The sequence below is a fragment of the Polypterus senegalus genome, chromosome 11 (assembly GCF_016835505.1).
Source record: "Polypterus senegalus isolate Bchr_013 chromosome 11, ASM1683550v1, whole genome shotgun sequence".
NCBI lineage: Eukaryota > Metazoa > Chordata > Cladistia > Polypteriformes > Polypteridae > Polypterus > Polypterus senegalus.
The window spans coordinates 140,889,140-140,910,744 of NC_053164.1; the positions used below are offsets into that span (position 1 = coordinate 140,889,140).

The window sequence follows — 21,605 nt, forward strand, 5'->3', positions numbered from 1 at the left end:
TCATTTGTCTTTTAGATACCACCCCATACCTTGTTTCGAACTATGTTTCATTTACCTGCCTACCCTTGTTTTTATCAATTACCATTTTTTTTTGCTATACTAGGGGGCTTTGCCCCCTGCTCGCATCGCTCGCCAACCCCCGTGTTTTGTTTTCCAGATACACACTTTTAAGATTTTTCTTTTCTTTAAATTGTTGCTATTTCATTAGTTTCACTTTTATTTCAGAACTTCATTAAAAAAATATTTGGAATCTTTTGAGTCCCAACATGCTGAATCTTTTAAATGAGGTCCGTGAGACATGTGTTTAATGACTTTGTACCATGATTCAGGATAGGTTTCTCTGTTTGGAATTTCAACACAGACAAAACGATCTACATCATCAGTAGTTAATAATTTTTTTTGCAAAGTAACCAATAAATGCCTGTGAGGTAAACCCCGTTTTTGATATTCTCTGACTTAAACTTCAAAGCTTTACAATATTTACATACTTCTGACATATCACCTTTGTCCATATATTCGATCTCTATTCACCTTTTCGTTATTTCTCCGAGTAATAATTTCTCTTTGTTTGTGCTAATGCGATCTTTACTTTCTTTTTTTTTTTTGGCACTTTAATTTTTTTCTGCTTTCATATTCTGTATCTTGCTCTGCATGTGTTTCGTGCCTACTTTTTTTTTTAGTCTTTTGAATTCCACTGTTTTCATTATCTCTAACCTGCTCTGCATGTGTTTGGCCCCCTTGCTTTTTAACCTCTTTATGACGTTTTACTTTTTTTTTGTTCTCATTGTCTTTTATTTTATTTCAATGACACCTGGTCCGTGGTAATTTTTTCCCTTTTTTCGAGTAATAATTACCATTTGTTTGCACTACTGCGATCTTTACTTTCTTTTTTTTTGATACTTTTTAATTTTCTTGCTTTCATATTCTTTAACTTTCTCTGCATTTGTATTGCGCCAACTTTTTTTTGAGCCTTTCAAATTCCACTGCTTTCATAATCTCTAACCTGCTCTGCATGTGTATAGCACATTTTTGAACGACTTTATGAAGTTCCACTTTGTCTTTTACTCTATCTTTTAATTCTGAGCCTGATTGAATGTGCTTTTTTTCAATTCCACTTGTTCTGGGCTGATTATTATTTTCCTTATTTTCTGAATTTGCACCTAGATTATTCTTTGTCTTTTTTGTATTTTTTCTCTCCAGCACTTTTCAGTCTCTTTTCTCCACACTGTTCTTTCTTCTTTGCTTAATCATCGATGTTTCATCTATAACGTATTGTCCTTATACGCTTTATATACGCTGAGAGCCCTGGATCTGTGTGTGCTCAAAGCCTTCACACGACTGAGTGTTTTGCTGCCCATGGTCTTATTTGATATTGGTTGTAAGTAGGGCGTGTCTTCCAAGAATCTCATGTTCTACGAGACGGGTCCTGGGTCATTCTCTTGGCACAAAGTCTCATGTTTAAGGTCCCCGCAAGACTCTCCGTAACTAATCTCTTTCGTCTCGCAGGTCTTTTAAGTGTCTTCTGTGATCTTCACATGAAGATCATGTCTCGTTTCCCTAGTCTTTCTCTCCTAGGATTTTTTTTTATAATAGAGAGACATATATATATAGCTGCATAGCAACTAGCTTTACCACCTCCTAGTGCTTGTATCCCATATTAATGTAAGACACACTCACATGTAAACTGGATACTGAAAATTATCATAGGAAGAATATAATGAGTCATTCACAGGCCATGTGATGCAAGATGTTTTTTGTGGAATGCTATACTGTATGCAGCTTAGATATTTTTTCTCATGAACCTGAACTGTATATGGGGCATGAAAATTAACTTGTGTTAATTAGTCTAGCTCAGGGCACATTACCAGTCTATCCTAACAACATTGGTTGCAAGGTGGAAACCAATCAAAAATAGGATGCCAGTTTATCATAGAGTTAAGTCATGCACACCCACACACAGATTATAAACAAATTATCTGAACATTCATGTCTCTAAGATGCAACTAGTAATTATAGGGAAAATGTACAAAGGCTACACAATCCTTTTCTGAGCCATGATTTCAACCCAGAACTGTGTGGCAACAGCGCTAATCACTACAATACCACAATGCACTACATGGATATTACATGTATGAGTTTCACACATTTATAAACTGTTTAAATTAGGGTAATACATCCTACATACCCTGCCAAGATATCTCCAGTCTAGCAAATCTGACAGCCTCTCTGTCCGGTTCCTCTGAATGATTCTCTGGCGGCGTGATTGCTGACAAAACCCAAACATGAACTGAGTCAGCTGATTGCAAGATTCGTCTGGTGATCGGAAGCGACGATCCAAGATGTAGATACCTGCAAAAAGGACAAGGCAGAGTAGTAACTGTCACATTGAAGGTTACAAATACTTTTTATTGTATAATTTGGACATACAAGTGCCTGGTAATGAACTGTGTGGGAGGTTAAAATAATTAAGAAGCAGGCAATATAAATACTGAAACATTTCCCTCAATTATAAAAAAAAAGCTTGGAAGGCTTGTAAGGAGACAAGACGCAATTTTCTCGGAGACACTGTAACGTCCCGCGAGACAAGGCACTGAGACAAAAGGACGGATGCTGTACAGGTTTTTAAATGTTCAAAGCACTGCACAACATGCAGATCACACTGCATGGCACAAGGAGCAGCAGCAGCAAGCCAGCTGATCAAGCATAGAGGACGTAAAAAAACTGTATTTATTTCCTGTTGAATCCCCTGGGGTTATTGAAGGGGTTGAGTGAGAGAAGCGAGCAGGGGGCAAAGCTCTCTAATATTTATAGATATTATTTGTTTTCCTATGAATTGCTTATCACCTCACTTAACTTACCATACGCTGCTGGGTCAGCTACATGTTCTTGCATGAAGCAACCAAAGCCAGAGAGGTTGGTGGTTACACTAGGGATTCCCATTACTGTGCATTCTCCTGTTGAATAAAACAAGACCATTTACATAGTCAAGTAGATGAACATTTCTAGCCCAGTTTATTACAAAAACATGGATGTCTTTAACACTCTATACAATAAATGTTAGGCAATTATAAGTAATTTCCAATTCATATACTTTAATCTTTTGTATATGCAATTATGTTTGTTGAGCAATTATAATGAACTTAGTAACAGTCATCACTATGAAATATTGCATACAATAAATACTAATTGATTTTTAGGAAAATAATTCCTCACTAATTGAAGCTGCTGATACACTCACTGGCCTTTCATCTTCTACAGTAAAATATAGAGTAGGCTATAATGGTCATTGGAAAATCATTTTACAGTGTTTTCGGCTTACTAACAACCTTAAACCGGTTCTGCTAACAAAATCCCCTAAACCATTAATCCAGCTTGCAGAAGACACACAGTATTATCAAACATAAAAACACAATTTACTTTTTTCATTTATGTGACAGAGTGTCAAACAATACTACAAACAAATGTCCTTATGCATCACTGGTTGCACCCTGTCCTAATGCGGCAAACACTAACTATCAATACAATGAACTCAAGTCATCACAAACTGAACTAAGTTACCACACCTTTCTCCAGGTGTAAACACTATGCACCAAAATTGTTCACATACAAATCAGAGCCCAATGACATTAATAAGGCCATGGATATGTCCATTGTGAAAGCCATAAAATGGATGGACTAGCACCCCAACTGAGATCAAGGACAACTCCTTGCCTTACCTGGAATATCTAATGGGAGGACAACACAGATAGAGGCTCAACCTTGACTGGGATGTTTTCAGCTCTTATTCTGGTTAGGGTGGAAGGATAATGGATGGAATTGAGGAGACATTATATCTATAACAATACAACCCCCATTACGAAGGTGTATTGTATTTTGAGTGGGCATCCCTGTCTGTACCATCAGTAGGTGCTACCCAGAGAGGACCTCCTTGATTTGTGAAGTTTCCATGCGACCCAGAAGTGCTTCCATAGTGCAAGGCTGTGGCACCAGAAGTACTCCTGGATCCAACATAAAAGGTGGCATCTCACCTCACTGTGGGAGTCAGAGTTGGGAGGAAGAGGCCAACGCTTGCTAAGGAGGAATGAATGGAGACAGGTAAACATTTTGTTTTATTGTACTAAGTTGGAATGACTTATAAAGTCTGTTAAGGTACTGTTATAAAATGAAATAACTATTACTGGAACTGTGTCTGTGGGGGTCATACTTTGTGTTTGGAGCTCTGGGGTACCCCCTAATGGTCACACTATGTTCTTTGGAACAATGTATCCTACTAATGAAAGACAGAAAGTTGGAGGCAGAATAAGACCAAGACAAAGAGGAAGATGAGGCAGAGGGGAATGGGGAAACACAGACAGTTCATCCCAGATGAAATACAGTGCCACATTTGTTTGCCATGTACTGGTACATAGGATTAAGTTGGCAGAAACTGGACAAAAACTTCTGTCAAGCATGAGCCGCTACATCTATTGCCCATACTTTCAGAGAAAAAAACAGGCTATTTCCAATAACAGCTACATTTTACACATTGTAGTACTACTGTAAAGGGCTATGTAGTCTTTGTACAGCAGTGTAATGTTTTATGTACTGTACCATGCTGACTGTACAGTATATGTTCTTTACTGTAAACTTGTTTTATATAATGCTTACAGACCCCAGAAGACGGCATGCTACAGCTGTTGACAGATGGCCAACAGATAATCTTGGTGAACATACTCATTGCCAATAATACAATTCATTTAAATGAAATTCAAAGGCAAATCATTACTGTAAAGACCAGAAGATTTTTGGAAAAGCTGATCATATATTCATGAGATCATTCATCAAAGAATAAGAATGAAGCAGGCGTACCATGTGCAATATGAGAGAAATTCCTGAGGGGCAACACTTTCAATTTGTTCAGGTCAGTACTATTACATACAGTGTCTTTTTATATATGTAGTTCCTGTACAGTATATACTGCATGTATACTATAGAGCACTACCTCTCCAATGCAACAAAATAATATGACTGTGCGTTCAGAGTACTCTAGTGCAAAGCAAATCTTTCATTGCAGCACAGTTTGTATATAGTAATAGAATACAAAAGTCAAATACAATGTAGAAAAAATTGCAGCTTGTCTTCATAGCTGATCCACACAAATACATCTTTATTGATGAGGATGGATTTAATCTTACAAAAAGGAGGAGAAGAGGGTAAAACCTCATTGGCATGTTTGAGTTCACTGGAAAGTAAGGCAGCAATCTAACACTGTGTGCTGCCATTAGTGACTGTGGCATCTTCCACCGCCGTACAACACTAGGCTCCTACACTAAAGCACTTTTACTGGAATTACTGAATAATCTTGAGAATTATGTTATTCATCAGGAAAAAGAGGAACCAGGGCAATCAGAGCAGGCCTGCTATGTCATCATATGGGTCAGCATTACTTTTCATTAAAATGCTCGGTTTCATGAATACTTCAATGACCACACTAGACTTATTGTTAATTTCTCTGTGCATACACCCATTTCTCATCCCCAAACAGGAATGCTTCTGTACATGACAGTGGAAAGTGTATTACTGGCAGAACCTTTTGCAAGCAATGTATGATGCATGAGAGGATGTTTCATTTGAGTCAATTCAACAGTGGATAAGACACACCAAAGCATTTTTCCTTTGCTACCTTGCAAGGACTAACACCCTATGTGATGTGGATAAACGTTTGTGACTTGACCCTGTCCAAAGATGAAACTGATGAAGCTGGGGAGGCTGAGGTTGCAGAGAAATTAGAGTTTCAGCTTACGCTATACTCCATATTTCTGGGTTTTTATGGTAATATATATATCTATATGTCTGGATTTTTATGGAAATATATATATGGTATATACTGTTCTGTACTTTTTGGAATACTTACTCTAATGTATTTTTTTTCTTGTTATACTGCATTGGGTTTACAGTACTATAATGTATTACTATAGTTTTTTTCTACTTGGCATCACTTTTCAAGCGTGCCAATAAAGTATTTACAAAATATACTTGCAGTATTTTACTATACCGATGAATTTAGTCAGTCAGTCAGTCATTTCCCAACCTGCTATATCCTAACACAGGGTCACAGGGGTCTGCTGAAGCCAATCCCAGCCAACACAGGGTGCAAGGCAGGAACATATCCCTGGGCAGGGTGCCAACCCACCGCAGGGCACACACACACACACACACACAAACCCACACACCAAGCACACACTAGGGACAATTTAGGACCACCAATGTACCTAACCTGCATGGTTTTGGACTGTAGGAGGAAACCAGAGCACCTGGAGGAAACCCACGCAGACACGGGGAGAACATGCAAACTCCACACAGGGAGGACCCGGGAAGGAATTCTATTCTATTCAAAATCCATAGAGATAAATCTGAAAAGTGGCATATACTGTAATTCCTGACTGACTGGTATGAAAGGTGTAGTTCTTTTAATTTGTCTCTCTGCTCTGTAGTGGTTAATTTCCATTGCCTGTACTTTTGATTTCCTGTGTGTGTCATATGATGGCAAAACTTGACTTCGATGAAAAAGTATATTTCATTTAGCTGGATGGTCCTTTTGCACAGTACCAAAAGTCTCTATATGTTATGTTCAGCAAAGGCAATCTAGAAAGAATTTACATGGTTTCTACCATAGATAGATATATATATATATACAGTAGATAGATAGATAGATAGATAGATAGATAGATAGATAGATAGATAGATAGATAGATAGATAGATAGATAGATAGATAGATAGATAGATAGATAGATAGATAGATAGTGTACTCTGGACTTAAACTTACCTGGTGTATAACCCCAGGGCTCATAATATGAGGGAAATACACCCAGGTGACATCCACGGACAAATTCCTCATAGTCCATTGGTAGAAGGGGACTCGTAGAGGAGAGAAACTCTGGATGAAAAATAACCTCAAAACAAAAAAGAAGTATAATTATGTACCTATAAAAAGGATTCAAGCTGTTAGAGGTGCTCTCAATGAAGTTTCAAAGCACTACATGGAATGGTATTGAACAGGTGACATAACATCTTAAAGTACATCTATTTATACCCTTTCTGTGAGATTTATTCACAAAATAGTCAGACAAAGGCCAAAAAACATAGAGATATTGTGGATAGATTATGGTAATGAAATGTATTGCTTATCTTATAATCTGTCATAAAACAAACTCCAAACCGAATTATAGGAAGTATGTGGGGTTCCCACTACCGTTGCCAATGAATAAGAAGCTATAAGATGTGCCAGTACAGAGTACTGAAAGAAAGTGACCATACTGGTGAGTTCTGGCTGACTTCAAACACTGTCGGTACAGTTGAAAAACTCATGGTTTTTCAAATGAGTACTACTACAAAGTGTGTTATAATTTATTGCACTTTCGAAAGTTAAATAAAGTTTAACTTAAGCACTTAGATCTCAGAAGAAACAAAATAGTAAACAGAATACATGGACAGCCTGGGCACTTCTCAAGAAAGTGTCAGAATTTAAACATAATTTTATTATAAGTTAGTTGTCTTTTTATTTATTGCTGGGGGGTGCCCCCTTGGCTGCTTATGGTGACCCAACCCCCCACAACAGTTTTTTCTTATAAATAAAGGTAGTGCATAAGCGAAAGGTGAAATTTAAGCAAAATAAAAAGGAAACATGAATCTGGCAAGATGAACAAGACTACTAAATTGTGTCACTGTTCTCTTTGTCTATATATATGTAAAAAATGCTTTTCCTCTTTTGCATCACTCTGAAGAGAATTCCAAACTGCCTCTGGAAGGAACATCAGCAGAATAACTGTGCTTTGGAAATTTCATTAAATCAGTTTCCATGGCCGAGCAGCTACACACAGTCTATCATAATGACCATAATGTGCAATGGAGACTGTTATAGCTGCAAAGGGGATACCAACTCCATATTAATGCCCATGGTCATGGAATGAGAGGACCAGCAAGCTCATATAGGGGCAATGGTCAGGTTTCAACAAATCTTTGGCCATACAGTGTCACTTCTGATGACTATCACTGGATCACCATTAGCATTAAGGAAGCAAATACAATCAATGTGCAACAAATAAATGAAGAATAGCGTAGTTTCTTGTTCCCATAGGTATCATTTAGCTTTATTACTCATGCACTTGACCAAGTTACTGAGCCAGGGTTTACCTTACATACTGTAGTTTCGATACATTTTTGTCATTCATACAGAACCACAACAGCTCTTAAACAAAGGGTTCCTTACAAGCTACAACTTACAGATTCTTTCAGGATAAATCGAATATTGTTTTACAGTACCTTCACTCGGTCAATACGGCTGTTGAACAATCCGATTCTCCTGATATTGGTGAGGATGGGGTCTGCTGAATCATCAATCATATTGTGTGTTGTCACAGGGGGCAAAGACTGACGCTGAAAGTTATTAAAAATTTCAGATGTATTTATAAATTTAAGAATGTATTGTTTTATTTTCTGCTCAACTATAGGGCTTCTTTATAAAATCAAAGCAATGTGACATAAGGCACAAGATTATCCAAATTTGCTAATAATTTCTGATAGTTTTCATTACAGCAAAGAAAAAAAGTTTTGATTAAGTAACCATTCATCAATTCTATAGTTTTGCATATTAAAATGTACCTACCAATTATCCAGTCCTATCTAAGATTTAAATTTACTTAAATCTAATGTCAGGTGACAAACAATGATTTTGCTATTTTTTATTCAACCAAATACATAAGGAAACAGGCAGAAGCCATGCATTTGAAAATATGCCCACCCCATAAATAATCAGCACGTGGAACCATTTTTCGTAACAATAACTTGAAGCTGAGATTTAGGTTTAGGGTGTTTGTCTCTGTACAAAGCTCTTAGGGTCCTGCCATCAAATCTCAGTAGGCTTAAGGTGTCTAGACTTTTTGTTGGCTATTATAAAACCATGACTTTTGTTTCTATTTCAGCCATCATATATAAATTTGCTGGAATGCTTGAATCATTGTCCTGTTTCATTATTTCACTATTAACTTAGGCTTAGCTGCTTAATAAAAATAGTTAAAAATGTGTCCATAACATACTCATGACTTCATGCTGTCTAAGTCCTATGGTGTAAAATGAACACACACCTGAATGACTAAAAAGCAAGAAAATTAAAAAGAAAGATAATATATGACTTGGCTGTCACAGTCACAGTAAGGCATTATGCAGGCATATTGCTGTTGGTATTAAGGAGTTCCAATAGCGTCTCTTGACACACTTCTGCTAAATGATTCATTGGCTGAAAGTCCTTGGTGTTAGTGTGCTACAGAGAGGATGTGCAGCATTGTTCATAATGGCACTTGGTTTTGTTTTCATTCTCTCCTTTGCTACTACCTCAAGGGAATCCAGAGTGTGTCCCATAATTGAAACTGCCCTTTTAATTAGCCTGCTGATATGGTGGGCCTCTCTTGAAGTGATATTACCAGTCCATCACACCACAGCGTAGAGAATTGCACTAGCCATCACAGAGTTGTAGAGGTGTGGAAGATGTTACTTCCACATTAAAGAAATGCAGTCTCCTGAGGAAAAAAAGCATGCTCTGCCCATTTTTATACAGTTCCTCTGCTTTCTGAGACCAGTCATACCTGCTATTAATGTAGACCCCCTAGTCCTTGAAGGTGTGGACAACCTCTACATCCATTCCCTGAATAATGACCAGACATAGACGCTCATTGGTGCATTGAAAGTCAATAACCAGTTCCTTGGTTTTGCTGTTGTTAAAGTGCAGACAGTTCTCTGCACCAAGAAAAAAAGTTCTCCACCTGACTCGTATACTGTCTCATCCCCTTTATCAATACTCTTCATAAGTGCAGAATCATTTTCTGTGGCTGGGAATAAGATGAATTGGGTTGTGGTCAGATTTGCCTGAAGGTGCCAGTAGTTTACATTTAAGGGTATCTTTAACATTTGAGTACAGTAGGTCCAGCTTGTTATTTCCTTAAGTGGAACAAGTCACAAAATGATAGACGTTTGTCATAGTTCCTTCCAAAGTCACCACATACAGCATTATACAACTGCAGGGTTAGAATGAGTCATCATTAAAGTGTTGGTGGCAGAGTGAATCATTTCCATTGCTAAGTCCCCATTTGCAGAAAGAGGAATATAAACATTAATAAGGATGATGTAATTGATCTTCCTGGTCAAATAACGTTAACGAATTCCGACAGCTAGAATTTCAATGTCTGAATTACAAACTGTAAATTTAACTGTAATATGAAATCTTTTACACCATTACTCATTTACATAGACAGCCGGTCCCCTTCCTGTCTTTATTCCACATTGTACCGGGTCTCTGTCTGCTTGAATAAGATGAAATTCGACCACCATTAAAACAGTGTCACATATTTCGAGTTTAAGCCAGCTCTCTGTAAAACACAAAATGCAACTGTACTTGTATTCTCCATGACCTATAAGCACAGACAGTTCATCTTATTTGACTGCAATCTAACATTTCCCATTACAACAGATGGTAGACCAGTTCTATAACCTTTTTTGCATTCCTGTGTGTATAAACAGCTCCTGCAGTAAAGTGAAACTGAGCTGCTTAGGCAATTGCAGAGCAATCAGCTGAATATGGCAGTATTTAATACACCCTGCTTTTATTTTCCCAGTGTCCTCTTTGTGACTCCTTCCAAGTTTGCAGCCTGTTTGAATGTAAGTCAAGATGAGCCGGCACCTGGGTTTGTGTGTTCATTGGAAAATTTAAGACGCATTTAAAGTCCATTTATTCGATTTCTATTGGTTACTATCAATGACATACCAGAGGTCAGACCAATTCTAATTTTAAATAAGACTAGTAACTAGTGAATAAGTTCAGAAAAAAATGAAAAACAGTGAGAAGCACAGAGCTGCTGTAAAAGGATGCTGCTTGCACAGCACTCAAAAGAAAAAAAAATCAAGTCATTGTGGAGATACTCTCTGGTTTTAACTAAACATGACTTTGTGTAAAACAACCAAGCAATTAAAATTTTTGTGTTGTGTGTCTAAAGGACAAACCATCACCAGGCTGTCATTTTGTTCTACTGAGAAGAGGAATTTAAATATGGACCAGAAGAAGAAACGTGAGTCAGAAAACATGCCTAATTCATAACCGAGAAATCTGTTTAGCCAAATCAAAACCAGGGTTTGAAAAATTTTGTAGACATTGTACAATGTATTCCTCTGAAGAATTTTATTACAACAAATTCAGTTCTGAAAAAAAAATCACTCTTTTCTTCTAAACTTTTAGGAATATTTCCTTCTATCAGCTCTATTCTTGGGCTCACCTGAGTTGAGTAAATTGCCCTTTTCATTATGGTGAGGTCATCTCGATCGAGTATTTTGTTCATGTCTGGTATTTCACCCCTGAAAAGACACATGAGAAGGTAACTGTAATGAACTACCTAACCTCTTTGAATTGGAGAAAAACAGAAAAAATGTTGAAAAGAAGGGATTTAAGTGGTTAAAGCTTAGCCAACATTATTGTATGGAGAATCAAGGCACTATATTGAAAAAAAAATTATATTGATTTTTTATCAGTTGTAATTATGCTGCAATGCTACTTCTTCGAGTTTTTACTTCAGGCAAAGATTAAAATAATGCAAAAACATGAAATTTCATGAATATATGCCTACAGGAAAGAATGAGGAAAAGAATACCTATAACTCATACATTGATATAATGGATTCTGTTCAGGAGAGAAAAACTGTAAAAATCTTCATCTTCCTCAGGTGCACCACTGTTCTTTCTTTATTTTGTGCACTTATTAGTCAGTTATCTAAACAAAAGCTTTGTTTCCCTTGATAAAACTTACAAGGCATTAATGACACATTAGAACAGAGACATTTATAGTGCATCTATTAGTAAATTACTTCTACATAACATGACCTCATTTGTGTTGCACAGGAAACAAATGACTAATAAATACATTATAACAATATATATAATAAATACATTATAACAACTCTGCGGTGGGCTGGCGCCCTGCCCGGGGTTTGCTTCCTGCCTTGTGCCCTGTGTTGGCTGGGATTGGCTCCAGCAGACCCCTGTGACCCTGTGTTCGGATTCAGCGGGTTAGACAATGGATGGATGGATGGATGGGTTGGATAATGGATGGATGGACATTATAACAACTAAAGCCCTTTATATAAAGTGTTATAGGAAATCTTTTTTCTGGTGTTTGTCTATAGGCTTGCAGCTGTTCAGTTCAGTGCTGCTTTACTACATACTGTACATAAATCTCAATAATCAGATTGTGATTCAGAACTAAGAATGTAATAAATGACATTACATAATCAGAGCTTATTGTAACACATCCAATTATTGTGCTTTCTAGTAGGCAGTATAAAATAAAGATCAAAGGAAGTCTACAGTGATGTTAAGCAGCATTTAACAGAAAACTGTTCAGTTAGCCTTTATACTCACTTCATCAGAGAAAATATGAATACTTTTTAAATTTGACATTTTGTTTTTATATTGTGCATAGCAACCTATCTCACTCTTGACTCAACTAGGAGAAACCTTCACTATTGCAAATAATGGATTACTGAAGAAACTAGTGAGGTTTCTAATAGTCCAGAACCGGATTTGCAAGTCAGAAAACAAATGGAAGGATGTTTTGTCCTACCCTAAGTGTTTCTGTGTCATGTCACTGACAGCTAAAATAAAAGATTGAGGTATAAGTGAAAGTCATTTAATGTACTGTATCTGCTTTCAATTGTTTCCTTATTTCATTCATCCGGTGCCGAGGTTTGAAGTACTCAGATGCAAGTCACGATAATGCAGCAGCAAAGCAGATTAATAACAGCTGTCCCCAAAACCTTGAAGCAACATCTTTATCTTTTTTTTGTATCATTTCTGACGCAATAGGCAAAGCAGCGATCGATTCAAGGCCAATGTCTCTGTAATGTGTGTTGAATGGGAATTCTTTCTTGCTTTGGTTTCACACAGACCTTTTCACTTAAATCACCTTCTGTATGAGTTCATTCATTTTTTCCAGATACAAATGGATGAGTTCTACTATTTCTTTACTATAATTTCCTGGCAACAAGTAAAGTGGCTCATGCTGTAAAGCAGTGTATGCACAGTTTAAAATGAGTGGAAATGGATGCATTTAATATCTTGAAAGAAGAAACAATAATTGTCATACTGAATTATCCATATCCCTTGCACTTTGTATCATCCTAACACATCTGGATAATAAAAACTGTCATGCCAAAGTCCTGTTTATGGACTACAGCTCAGCATTCAACACTGTTGTACTATTAAAGCCTATCACCAAACTCCTCGATTTAGGACTTAAGGTGCAGATTAGCGGCATCACATCAGCATCAGTGTGCTGACTCCCTTTTGTACTTCTTGACTGTGTGGCCAGACACAGCTCCAACTCCATCATTAAATTGCTGATGACACCAACATCATAGGCCTACTCAACAACAATATTGAGACAGCTTACAGAGAAGAGCTTAGGCATAAGCTACCAAGTAGTGTGGTAGACAGTACGACTTCAGGGACTTTTTAAACCAGATTTGATATTATTTAAGAAGAATTATGTGGATAAGACTGGCAAGCTTTGTTGGGTTGAATGGACTGTTTTCAAGCAAATTGCTTTAATGTTTACCTGCTGTCTCAGAGGTGCAAGAACAATGACAGCAAATCATAGGAGCTGGTCATAGAGTTCAGGCAGATCACACTCCCAACTATATTGGAGAAAATGATGTAAAGAGGGCAAGCAGCTTTAAATTTCTTTGAGTAACGATCAATAGTGAATTGAAGTGGGCAATACAAAAATACATTTTCTCACCAGAATCTCCACTTTCTCAGACAGCTGAGAGGGGTTTTCACTTCACCATCTGTTCTTATGAACTTCTACAGATGCATACTTAAGACCATTGTCAATGGCTGCATTACATCCTGGCATGCCACATGCCCAACTCAGCTCATAAAACAGAGAGTGGTGAAGGTGGTACAGAATATTATAGGCAGCTGCTCATGACATATATAACACAGACTACCCTAAAATGGCAAAAAGGATTAATAATGACCTCAGCCATCCTGCACTTGCAATTTCCTTCCTTCTGGAAAATGCACCATTGACACTCACACCAGTAGACTCAGGGGCAGTTTCTATCCACTAAGGTTACTGAACAGGCAATAAAAAGAACTTTAAAAATACTATCATTTTGCTTCTTCAAAAGCTTAAACAGATAAGGTATGGAATGAGTAGAATTTGAGGATAGAAATTGCCACCTAAATGTCTGCAGCGGGTGACATGTAATAGGAAGTCCATATAATGATATGCTGTTCCCTTGAATGTTCCATTTTCACCCTGCAGAACCTCTGAAGAAAATTATAACTTACCATACCATTTTGTTATAAAAATAAAATCTATATACATAAAAGCCAAATACCACTGACTCACTCATCACAAAATATCCTGAAACATGAGGTCTTGGGACTTGAAATTTGGAATGTAGGTTACCCTTGGCCTATAGGTGCTCGTTAAGAAGAGGTGTTCAAAATTTTGTGGTCCAAGCGCGATTTGTCTGTATGTCTGTCCACTTTTCATGAGAGAATTACTTAATTGATTTACAGTAGATCTGGTTGTTTTCTATAATTTGCTTGAACTTTCCGGTTGATTTTGCGACTTCTCTCATCACACTAAGTACCATAGTTCGCTTGCGGTACCGATGTATTTATGCAAATCCAAGAGAGTGGCTGTGGGCTGAGAGTAAGGGGGCAGGGCCTTCCTCATTCACTCACCAGATTCTGTTCGAGTTGGTTTATGTCTTGCCACATGCCAGTCCATGCTGGAGTGCACCTTGCCTCCGCTTAGCTAGCGATACCTGTTTGTACAACAGACATTATCATCTACAGATTGTTAAGGAGTAACGTTTGACGTTTTTGAGAGAGAGATCAGAGCTCCATGTGTTTTAGAGGGTAGCTGCTGATTGCCACAGATATCACGACCATGTGCTTTTCTCCCAACGCAAGGAATGATCCCACATCAGAGCTGAACACGATCAGATATAGCGCCAACATCTATTGATTTTTAAAGTTTGTCCTGTTTCATACTATGTGGGCAAAGCCACGGGATACAACTAGTAAATAAATAAATCTCAAAATGAATTTGGAAATGGTGCAAACTAGCTTGCAATTTTTCCACTAGTTACTTTATGTTTTCCTTTACTAATTTATATGTAGTGACAATTGCTTGCATAAAGAATATGAGCTATGGGAATAGAGTCTTACGAACAATGTACTGCAAAAAGAAACGTACCTGTAAACATATGTTATTTTCTGTATTTATAATGACAGAATAATTTAAATACATTGAGTGTTCTATGGAGCTAAAGTGCCTCAATTTTACTGTCACTTGATTTTTTCATGTGAATTTCAGAATCTTAAAAATGTCATTCTTTCTCATTGCTGGGTTAAATACAAAAGTACTGAGAGTCCCAGTGGGCACTGTTATAACACACTGCACGGCATTATGGTACATAATTTAAATTTTGAAATTTGTTTTGTCTTCACTAGCTATTTGTTCTATAGTTTCTGACTTACAGCAGTTAACTGATTTCTTTAATTGAGTTTACAGTTTGCTTGTTTTCACAAAGGATTAGACTGAATTATAGTTGTCTGTGATTAGTACAGTAAAAGAGAAATACTATTACAGATGTTACAAAGAACATGGAAACAATATTTTATTATGAGTGCACTTTTTAGTCACTAGACAATTTCTGTTAATTTCACAATAAAATATTACAATTTCCTTTCTAATACTGCATATCCTCTGCTCTTACTAAGTTCAGTTTTGTGTGGTAAATAGTAAGTATACTTGTGTTAAATACCATATATGAGTAGAGCTTCTTAGCTCAAAGTAATCATCACTACCTAATAAGGACCTTGTCTTGTGTTTGTTTATATTGTCCTTTTCTCTGTGTTTGCCTGAGTTTCCCATGGTTTCATTTATTCTGACTATTTGCCTGAGTGTCCCATGGTTTCATTTATTCTGACTATGAGGTCATATTTATTAAATGCATTTCAGACATTTCAGACCTTGATCATATGTTGTTCAAACAGTCTAAACGTACCCTATTCTTTAAATGCTTTCATCCATTACATTAATCTTAATGTCCCACTTTATTTCAAAGGGCCAGGCAGGCAGGCAGAATTTTTTGAAACTATTTCTAGCATCAGACCATTATACATCTTTTCTGGGTGACTATATGAAAGGTAGAAAAGAAGGCTAGAAATGAGGTCAGACCACATTACTTTTGTGTTAAAGCATTTTTCTCTACTGTGTGCATTTAATTCAGTTGTATCTGATGTACAAAACTGTACTGCTGCTCACAAGAACCAAAAAAAATGGGTATACAGAAAGGGCTGATTTCTTACTTGAACAATGCATCATACAGCTTCCTCCCAAATTTTTCTTTCACAGAATGAACAGTATCCCTGTGCAAAAAGAATAGAATCCAGTTCAGAGAGACAGAAGTATAATAGATATGCAGCAATAACATAAACCAGAATGGTAGATGCTTCTATGGCTGTGATTTTGTTTGTATTCTTATTTTTGTTTATCTATTTCATTCTATAAAGAGGATGCCATCCAAAAGAATGTTTAAGTACTACTAAGTAAGTCATTATTCCTTCATTATACCAACCTTTCCTCATTCAGTTGTTCTGTAGAATGAAATAATCAAAACATCCAGTATTGTCAATAGGGTATATTTGTATAAGCTACATGTATTTACTGTATACTGTATTGACACAATTCTGCACTTACTGTAGAGAGTCCAAATGATGGATGAAAAATGATTTATAGATACAAATATTCAGAAATGTATTCTGAAGACACTTCTTGCCACTTATTTATAAAATTAACATATGTGTGATTGAAAATATGAGCACAGTCTAAGAAAGGCAATATTTGATAGTATCAAAGTATTTGAATTTCCCCTTGGGATTAATAAAGTATCTATCTATCTATCTATCTATTACAATTTAACCTTTGATTTGCAAATTAGTGGTAGACCACAGAGTTTGATCACAAGGTTGGTAAATGACAAATTACACACAACACCATGCAATGTTGACACGTTCACTTCTAAGTATACTTTCCTTTTAACCTTTTTAATTCAATTGTATAGATGTGTGAAGCTAGAGTCTCTCCTGACATTGGGCCAAAATAAAAAATCAATAATTCCATTACATGGCATATTCTTGTACAGCCAGGTATTACATCGGTGTCTGTGACGATGTGGGTTCTGGCTCCACGCTCCCATGGCTGTTTGGGAACCCTTGAACCCAACACCGTCGATAATGAAACCGAGTGAGCTAGTCAGTGGAGGCAAGTTACTGAGCAAGGGGAAGGTATACAAAAGGCGCAACAGTGCTTTTATTAAAACAGTCAACAAAATAAACAGTGTTCATAAATAGTGCAGTCCTTCATCAAATAATCCATAAAAGGTAAAACGTGGAGGTTAAAATAACAAGAAAAAGCAATCCTTTAAAACGAGAGGTAAAATCTTCTTTAGGAAGCAATCTTTAAAACAATAACAAATCCGGTGCATCGTTTCTATTAGCGTCTCACCTGCCTATCCCGTTAGGGCTTAGCAGCAGGCAAGACGCTCTCGGCAGCTGCCCTCCTGAAACACACGCATGAGACTGGAGACCTCCCGAACCCTGGCTCGTATGGCACTCATCCTAGCCTCGGAGAACTTGGTTTCCACCAACGGCCAGGTCGCCCACGTTGGGGATTCCAACCACCAAGTCTCTCGACTTCCGCTGCCTTTCCATGGCCTCTCTGCGGCCAGTCGCCTTCCCTGGTCACTCCCGCTACCTGATCGCTCAGCGGGAGCGACATCCAACTGAAACGTCTGGGTGTTGGCCCAACACCCAGCTTCCTTACAGCTGCCCTAGAGCGCTCGATCGCTCGCTCACCACACGCACACACCGCGTGTCTGTCTGTCTCTCCTGCACTGCATGCTTCCTCACTCCCTGTAACCTCCGTCCTCTTTCCTTTCCTTTTTCTCTCCGATCGTTTCCTTTCACTCCTGTAAGCTGGATCACATCAGAGAAATGTATCATATGGTTTTAATGCTGTAACTGATGCTTCCTCACAATGCAGGTCATGTGCCTCATTTGAGACTGGGTGGTTCACAGCTAATTGGAAGATCAGCCTCAAGAACTGTGGACCCAGAGATGTACAACGTCCTAGCCAGATGATCAGTTTAAAATGGCTGCTCAAAGTAGCCAGCCCAGCAGGTTGCAACTGCAGCTCCATCCATAAGGACCATTCCATCACTGACTGCAACTCTACGAGGAACAGATTGGGATGTATGTAATGCTTCAGTTCCTCTGTAAGCAGGATGTGGGTCACTAGACCATAGATGATGTGTCACTTGCTCACAGATGTCTCTAACAAATGCTCCTTATCAGCCCTCAGAGCCCTCACAACCATCCTTGTCAGTTTGCATTACAAACTGGAGTTGCCATCAAGCCATGTGTCGCGACTCCTCTCGATGATATCCAGGGTGCTCTGTGAGATGTAACACCAACTTCTGGGAATACTGGCAACACCAACACAACCCTTAGCAACTTTCAGTTTCTTATCACGGAAGGCCTCCCACATCACATTAGGATCGGCAGTCATCCTCAATTCTGAAAGTTCCTCACACAAACTTGTGCAAACTCATTAGAAACAAACTAATTGTTCTAGTAGGTGGTAGCTTACTATACCTAAGCTTAATCTTCAGAGTAGCAACAATAATGTTGTGGTCGGAATTCACAAATTGGGCACTTCTGTAGAACCTGCAAACTTGTAGGAGCCTCCAGCATCTGCCCAGGAGGATGTGATTGACACTCCTTCATTACAGCACCAGTATTCCTTAAACATGCTTATATTTTCCCTTATAATGTGAATAGTTGTGTTACCCAGCTTTACCTTGGAAATTTTCTAAGTCAATGTGGTTCAATTATTCTGCCATTAATTAATCGGATGTAGCAGACATACTATGTAACTACATTCTTTTCTGTACACTATATTTGTATTGTTTCACCAGGAGCTAATATTATTAGTTCACTTGAGCTGCTCACTGTTGAACATGCTACATACAGTACTTTATGTGTTTGTGTGAAAGAGTTTTCAGCAGAACTCCATATTAAACCAGTATTCAATAATGTTACAAAGGTGATTTGAAGTTGATTCAAAATTTCAGCTTACTATTACCATCAAAGCCTAAAAGTAATAATGCCTTAGTATGGAGGGGGTCTGAATAAATGTCTACCAACAAAAAATATAAGTGTTACTAATTAGTTTTACTCACTCAAAAGCATTTTCCTGTTCTTGTCTTATCAAATTCTAAAAAACTGCATCAGTATTAGCGACAGAAAAAAGGTGTTTCATTCTGTTCAGTTATGGCTTGCTGTGTTTTTATTTTTTACTTCAAAAAGCACTTAATGCTAATATTTTATTTGTACTGAGAACGTAATGACAATATGCAGGTGTATTGTTTTTTTCAAAGTGCAAGGCACTGATAAAAAATGTTGTGTAATTAGTTCTCAGATTTATTGTCGCATGTGGTACACACAGTAAAATGAATTTCAAGCTTGGTCAAGTGCATCATGCCAACACTTTTAGCTGTCCAAATCTTGCTTTGTGGATTATCAAATGCAACAATAATAGGTAATGTAAGAGCCAATCTTAGAAAGTTAAAGTTCTGAGTTAAACTCATACTAATTTTTGCTTAATTTGAATAAAATATAAATTCATTTCATAGTCATAACTTATGGTACAGTCTTTTCCCCCTATAAGTTACCAAGAGATAGAACCTTCTTACTATAACTGAGTAACAGTGTGATAATAAGCTTAGTTGTGGTAAGAACAAGTCCCAGTAAAGAGGGACTTGAAAGACCCATTTTCAAGTTAGAAATGGGTTAAGCATACAGTTTTCTGACTGTTTAGAAATGGTTCTGAAACGTTTTGAAATGGTAATGATTTGAGATGTGATAAGATTAAGCCTAGAACTGAACTTTTCTTAACATTATTTTTTCTTTTTTTTGTTATTTTAATTTTCTTTTTTTGTGAACTGTTTTACTTTGAAACTTAACTAAACTTTTAAAAACGAAGATATTTTGTCTGTGGAATCATTTCTGCACATCAGGCTTGTTGAATTCCATTTTTTGAGTTGAAGCTGCTGAACTTTGGTAATTTTGGGAAAACGCAGCCACATTTTCGTCATAAAACTAGCCCTCTAAAGGCCTTGAACTTGAACTGGAATCTACCATCTGAGGACAGAGGACGCTTCTGCTCCAGAACTTGTCAGCGAAAGAAAAAGAACTGAGCTGTTCCGAGGTACTGTGCTCTTACCTTTTATCTCTGCATGATCGTAAATGAAATTAAGGTCACCGTACCTGAACTTGAGATTTAAGAGACTGTGATATTATAAAAGACATTGTGGATGATTGGTTGTGCCTTTGCCTGAGTCATGGAAGCCTCGCTGTAAGGAAGTCGTCTGTTATCAGTGTTCGACTGTGACGTTTGTTGCTGTCAGGAAATACGCTGTCAGTTACTCGAGCTGCTGTCATGGCAACGTCTAAGCACAGCGCAAGTGAAGTCGGGAGTGATTTGAGTACGAACTCAAAGCCAGACAATGTAATTGGAGATCTTAAAGATCATATAAGTAGAAGGAAAGATCAGCTTTCCGTGCTTATGACTGAAATCGACAGCCTTAAAGATACTAAAGAAAATCTTATAGAAGTAGCGCAAAAGCTTAGAATTTTTCGTGAGACGCACAGTCAGATTGAGGAGCTGAATAAAAGATTGCTATCAGCGCTAAGTAAAGAAGGTGCAATCAAGAAACAGAAAAAGACATTCGCGGAAAGCTCTAAGAAATTGAATGAATTTGCTGTCGCTACAACGGCATGGCTGAAAGATGCAAATAGACTGTTAACACACACATCTGACGAACAGCTAGTTAATCAATTCGAAGAGATGCAATTACAAGAACGAGATCGCTCAAAGTCAAAAACGGGAAAGACGTCTCCCCAGCTAAGACGCGCTCTCGATATTAAACTTGATTCTTTAGCCCAGAAAACCGCTGCCGCATCATCACCTTCTACAGCAGTGTTAATTGAACAATCGACACTTGATAGAATCCTACAAAGGTTAGATGAACTAGTGTCAGAAAAACAAGTACGGTCACTAACTGCCTCAGAACAGCCACCATTGTACAGACACGGTCTTATTGATATATTAGCGCAGAATCAAGCTGAATGTCAAAGGGCAATTATTGAAATGGCTAAATTGTTAGCTGATCAAAAGATAACACCTGCTCCAGTACCTACAACACCTCTAGCACCGCGTGGAGAAGTACTGCAGAGACAGGTCCCTTTATTTTCAGGTGACCCGCTGACTTATGCAAAATTTATCAGAACTTTCGATCACGCTGTAGGTAATATATTAGCAGACCCACAAGATAAATTGGATTATTTGATTCAATATACAAGAGGACCAGTCCAAGAAATGATTGAAGGTTGTACGCGATTGCCACCAGATGAAGGATATCAAAAGGCTAGAAAACAGCTT

The 21,605-nt window shown here is 37.6% G+C and overlaps 1 protein-coding gene across 1 annotated transcript in view; it reads right to left on the bottom strand.

Moving 5' to 3' along the window:
- The window catches only part of gys2 (glycogen synthase 2), a 103,644-nt gene that overhangs the window by 14,682 nt on the left and 67,357 nt on the right, over positions 1–21,605 (bottom strand). Inside the window, exons 9-14 of the mRNA XM_039769701.1 lie at positions 16,412–16,471; positions 11,302–11,380; positions 8,303–8,416; positions 6,807–6,933; positions 2,859–2,954; positions 2,186–2,349 (exon numbers count right to left, since the gene is read on the bottom strand). Coding sequence (XP_039625635.1) covers positions 2,186–2,349; positions 2,859–2,954; positions 6,807–6,933; positions 8,303–8,416; positions 11,302–11,380; positions 16,412–16,471 — 640 coding nt within the window. The remainder of the gene's footprint in view (positions 1–2,185; positions 2,350–2,858; positions 2,955–6,806; positions 6,934–8,302; positions 8,417–11,301; positions 11,381–16,411; positions 16,472–21,605) is intronic.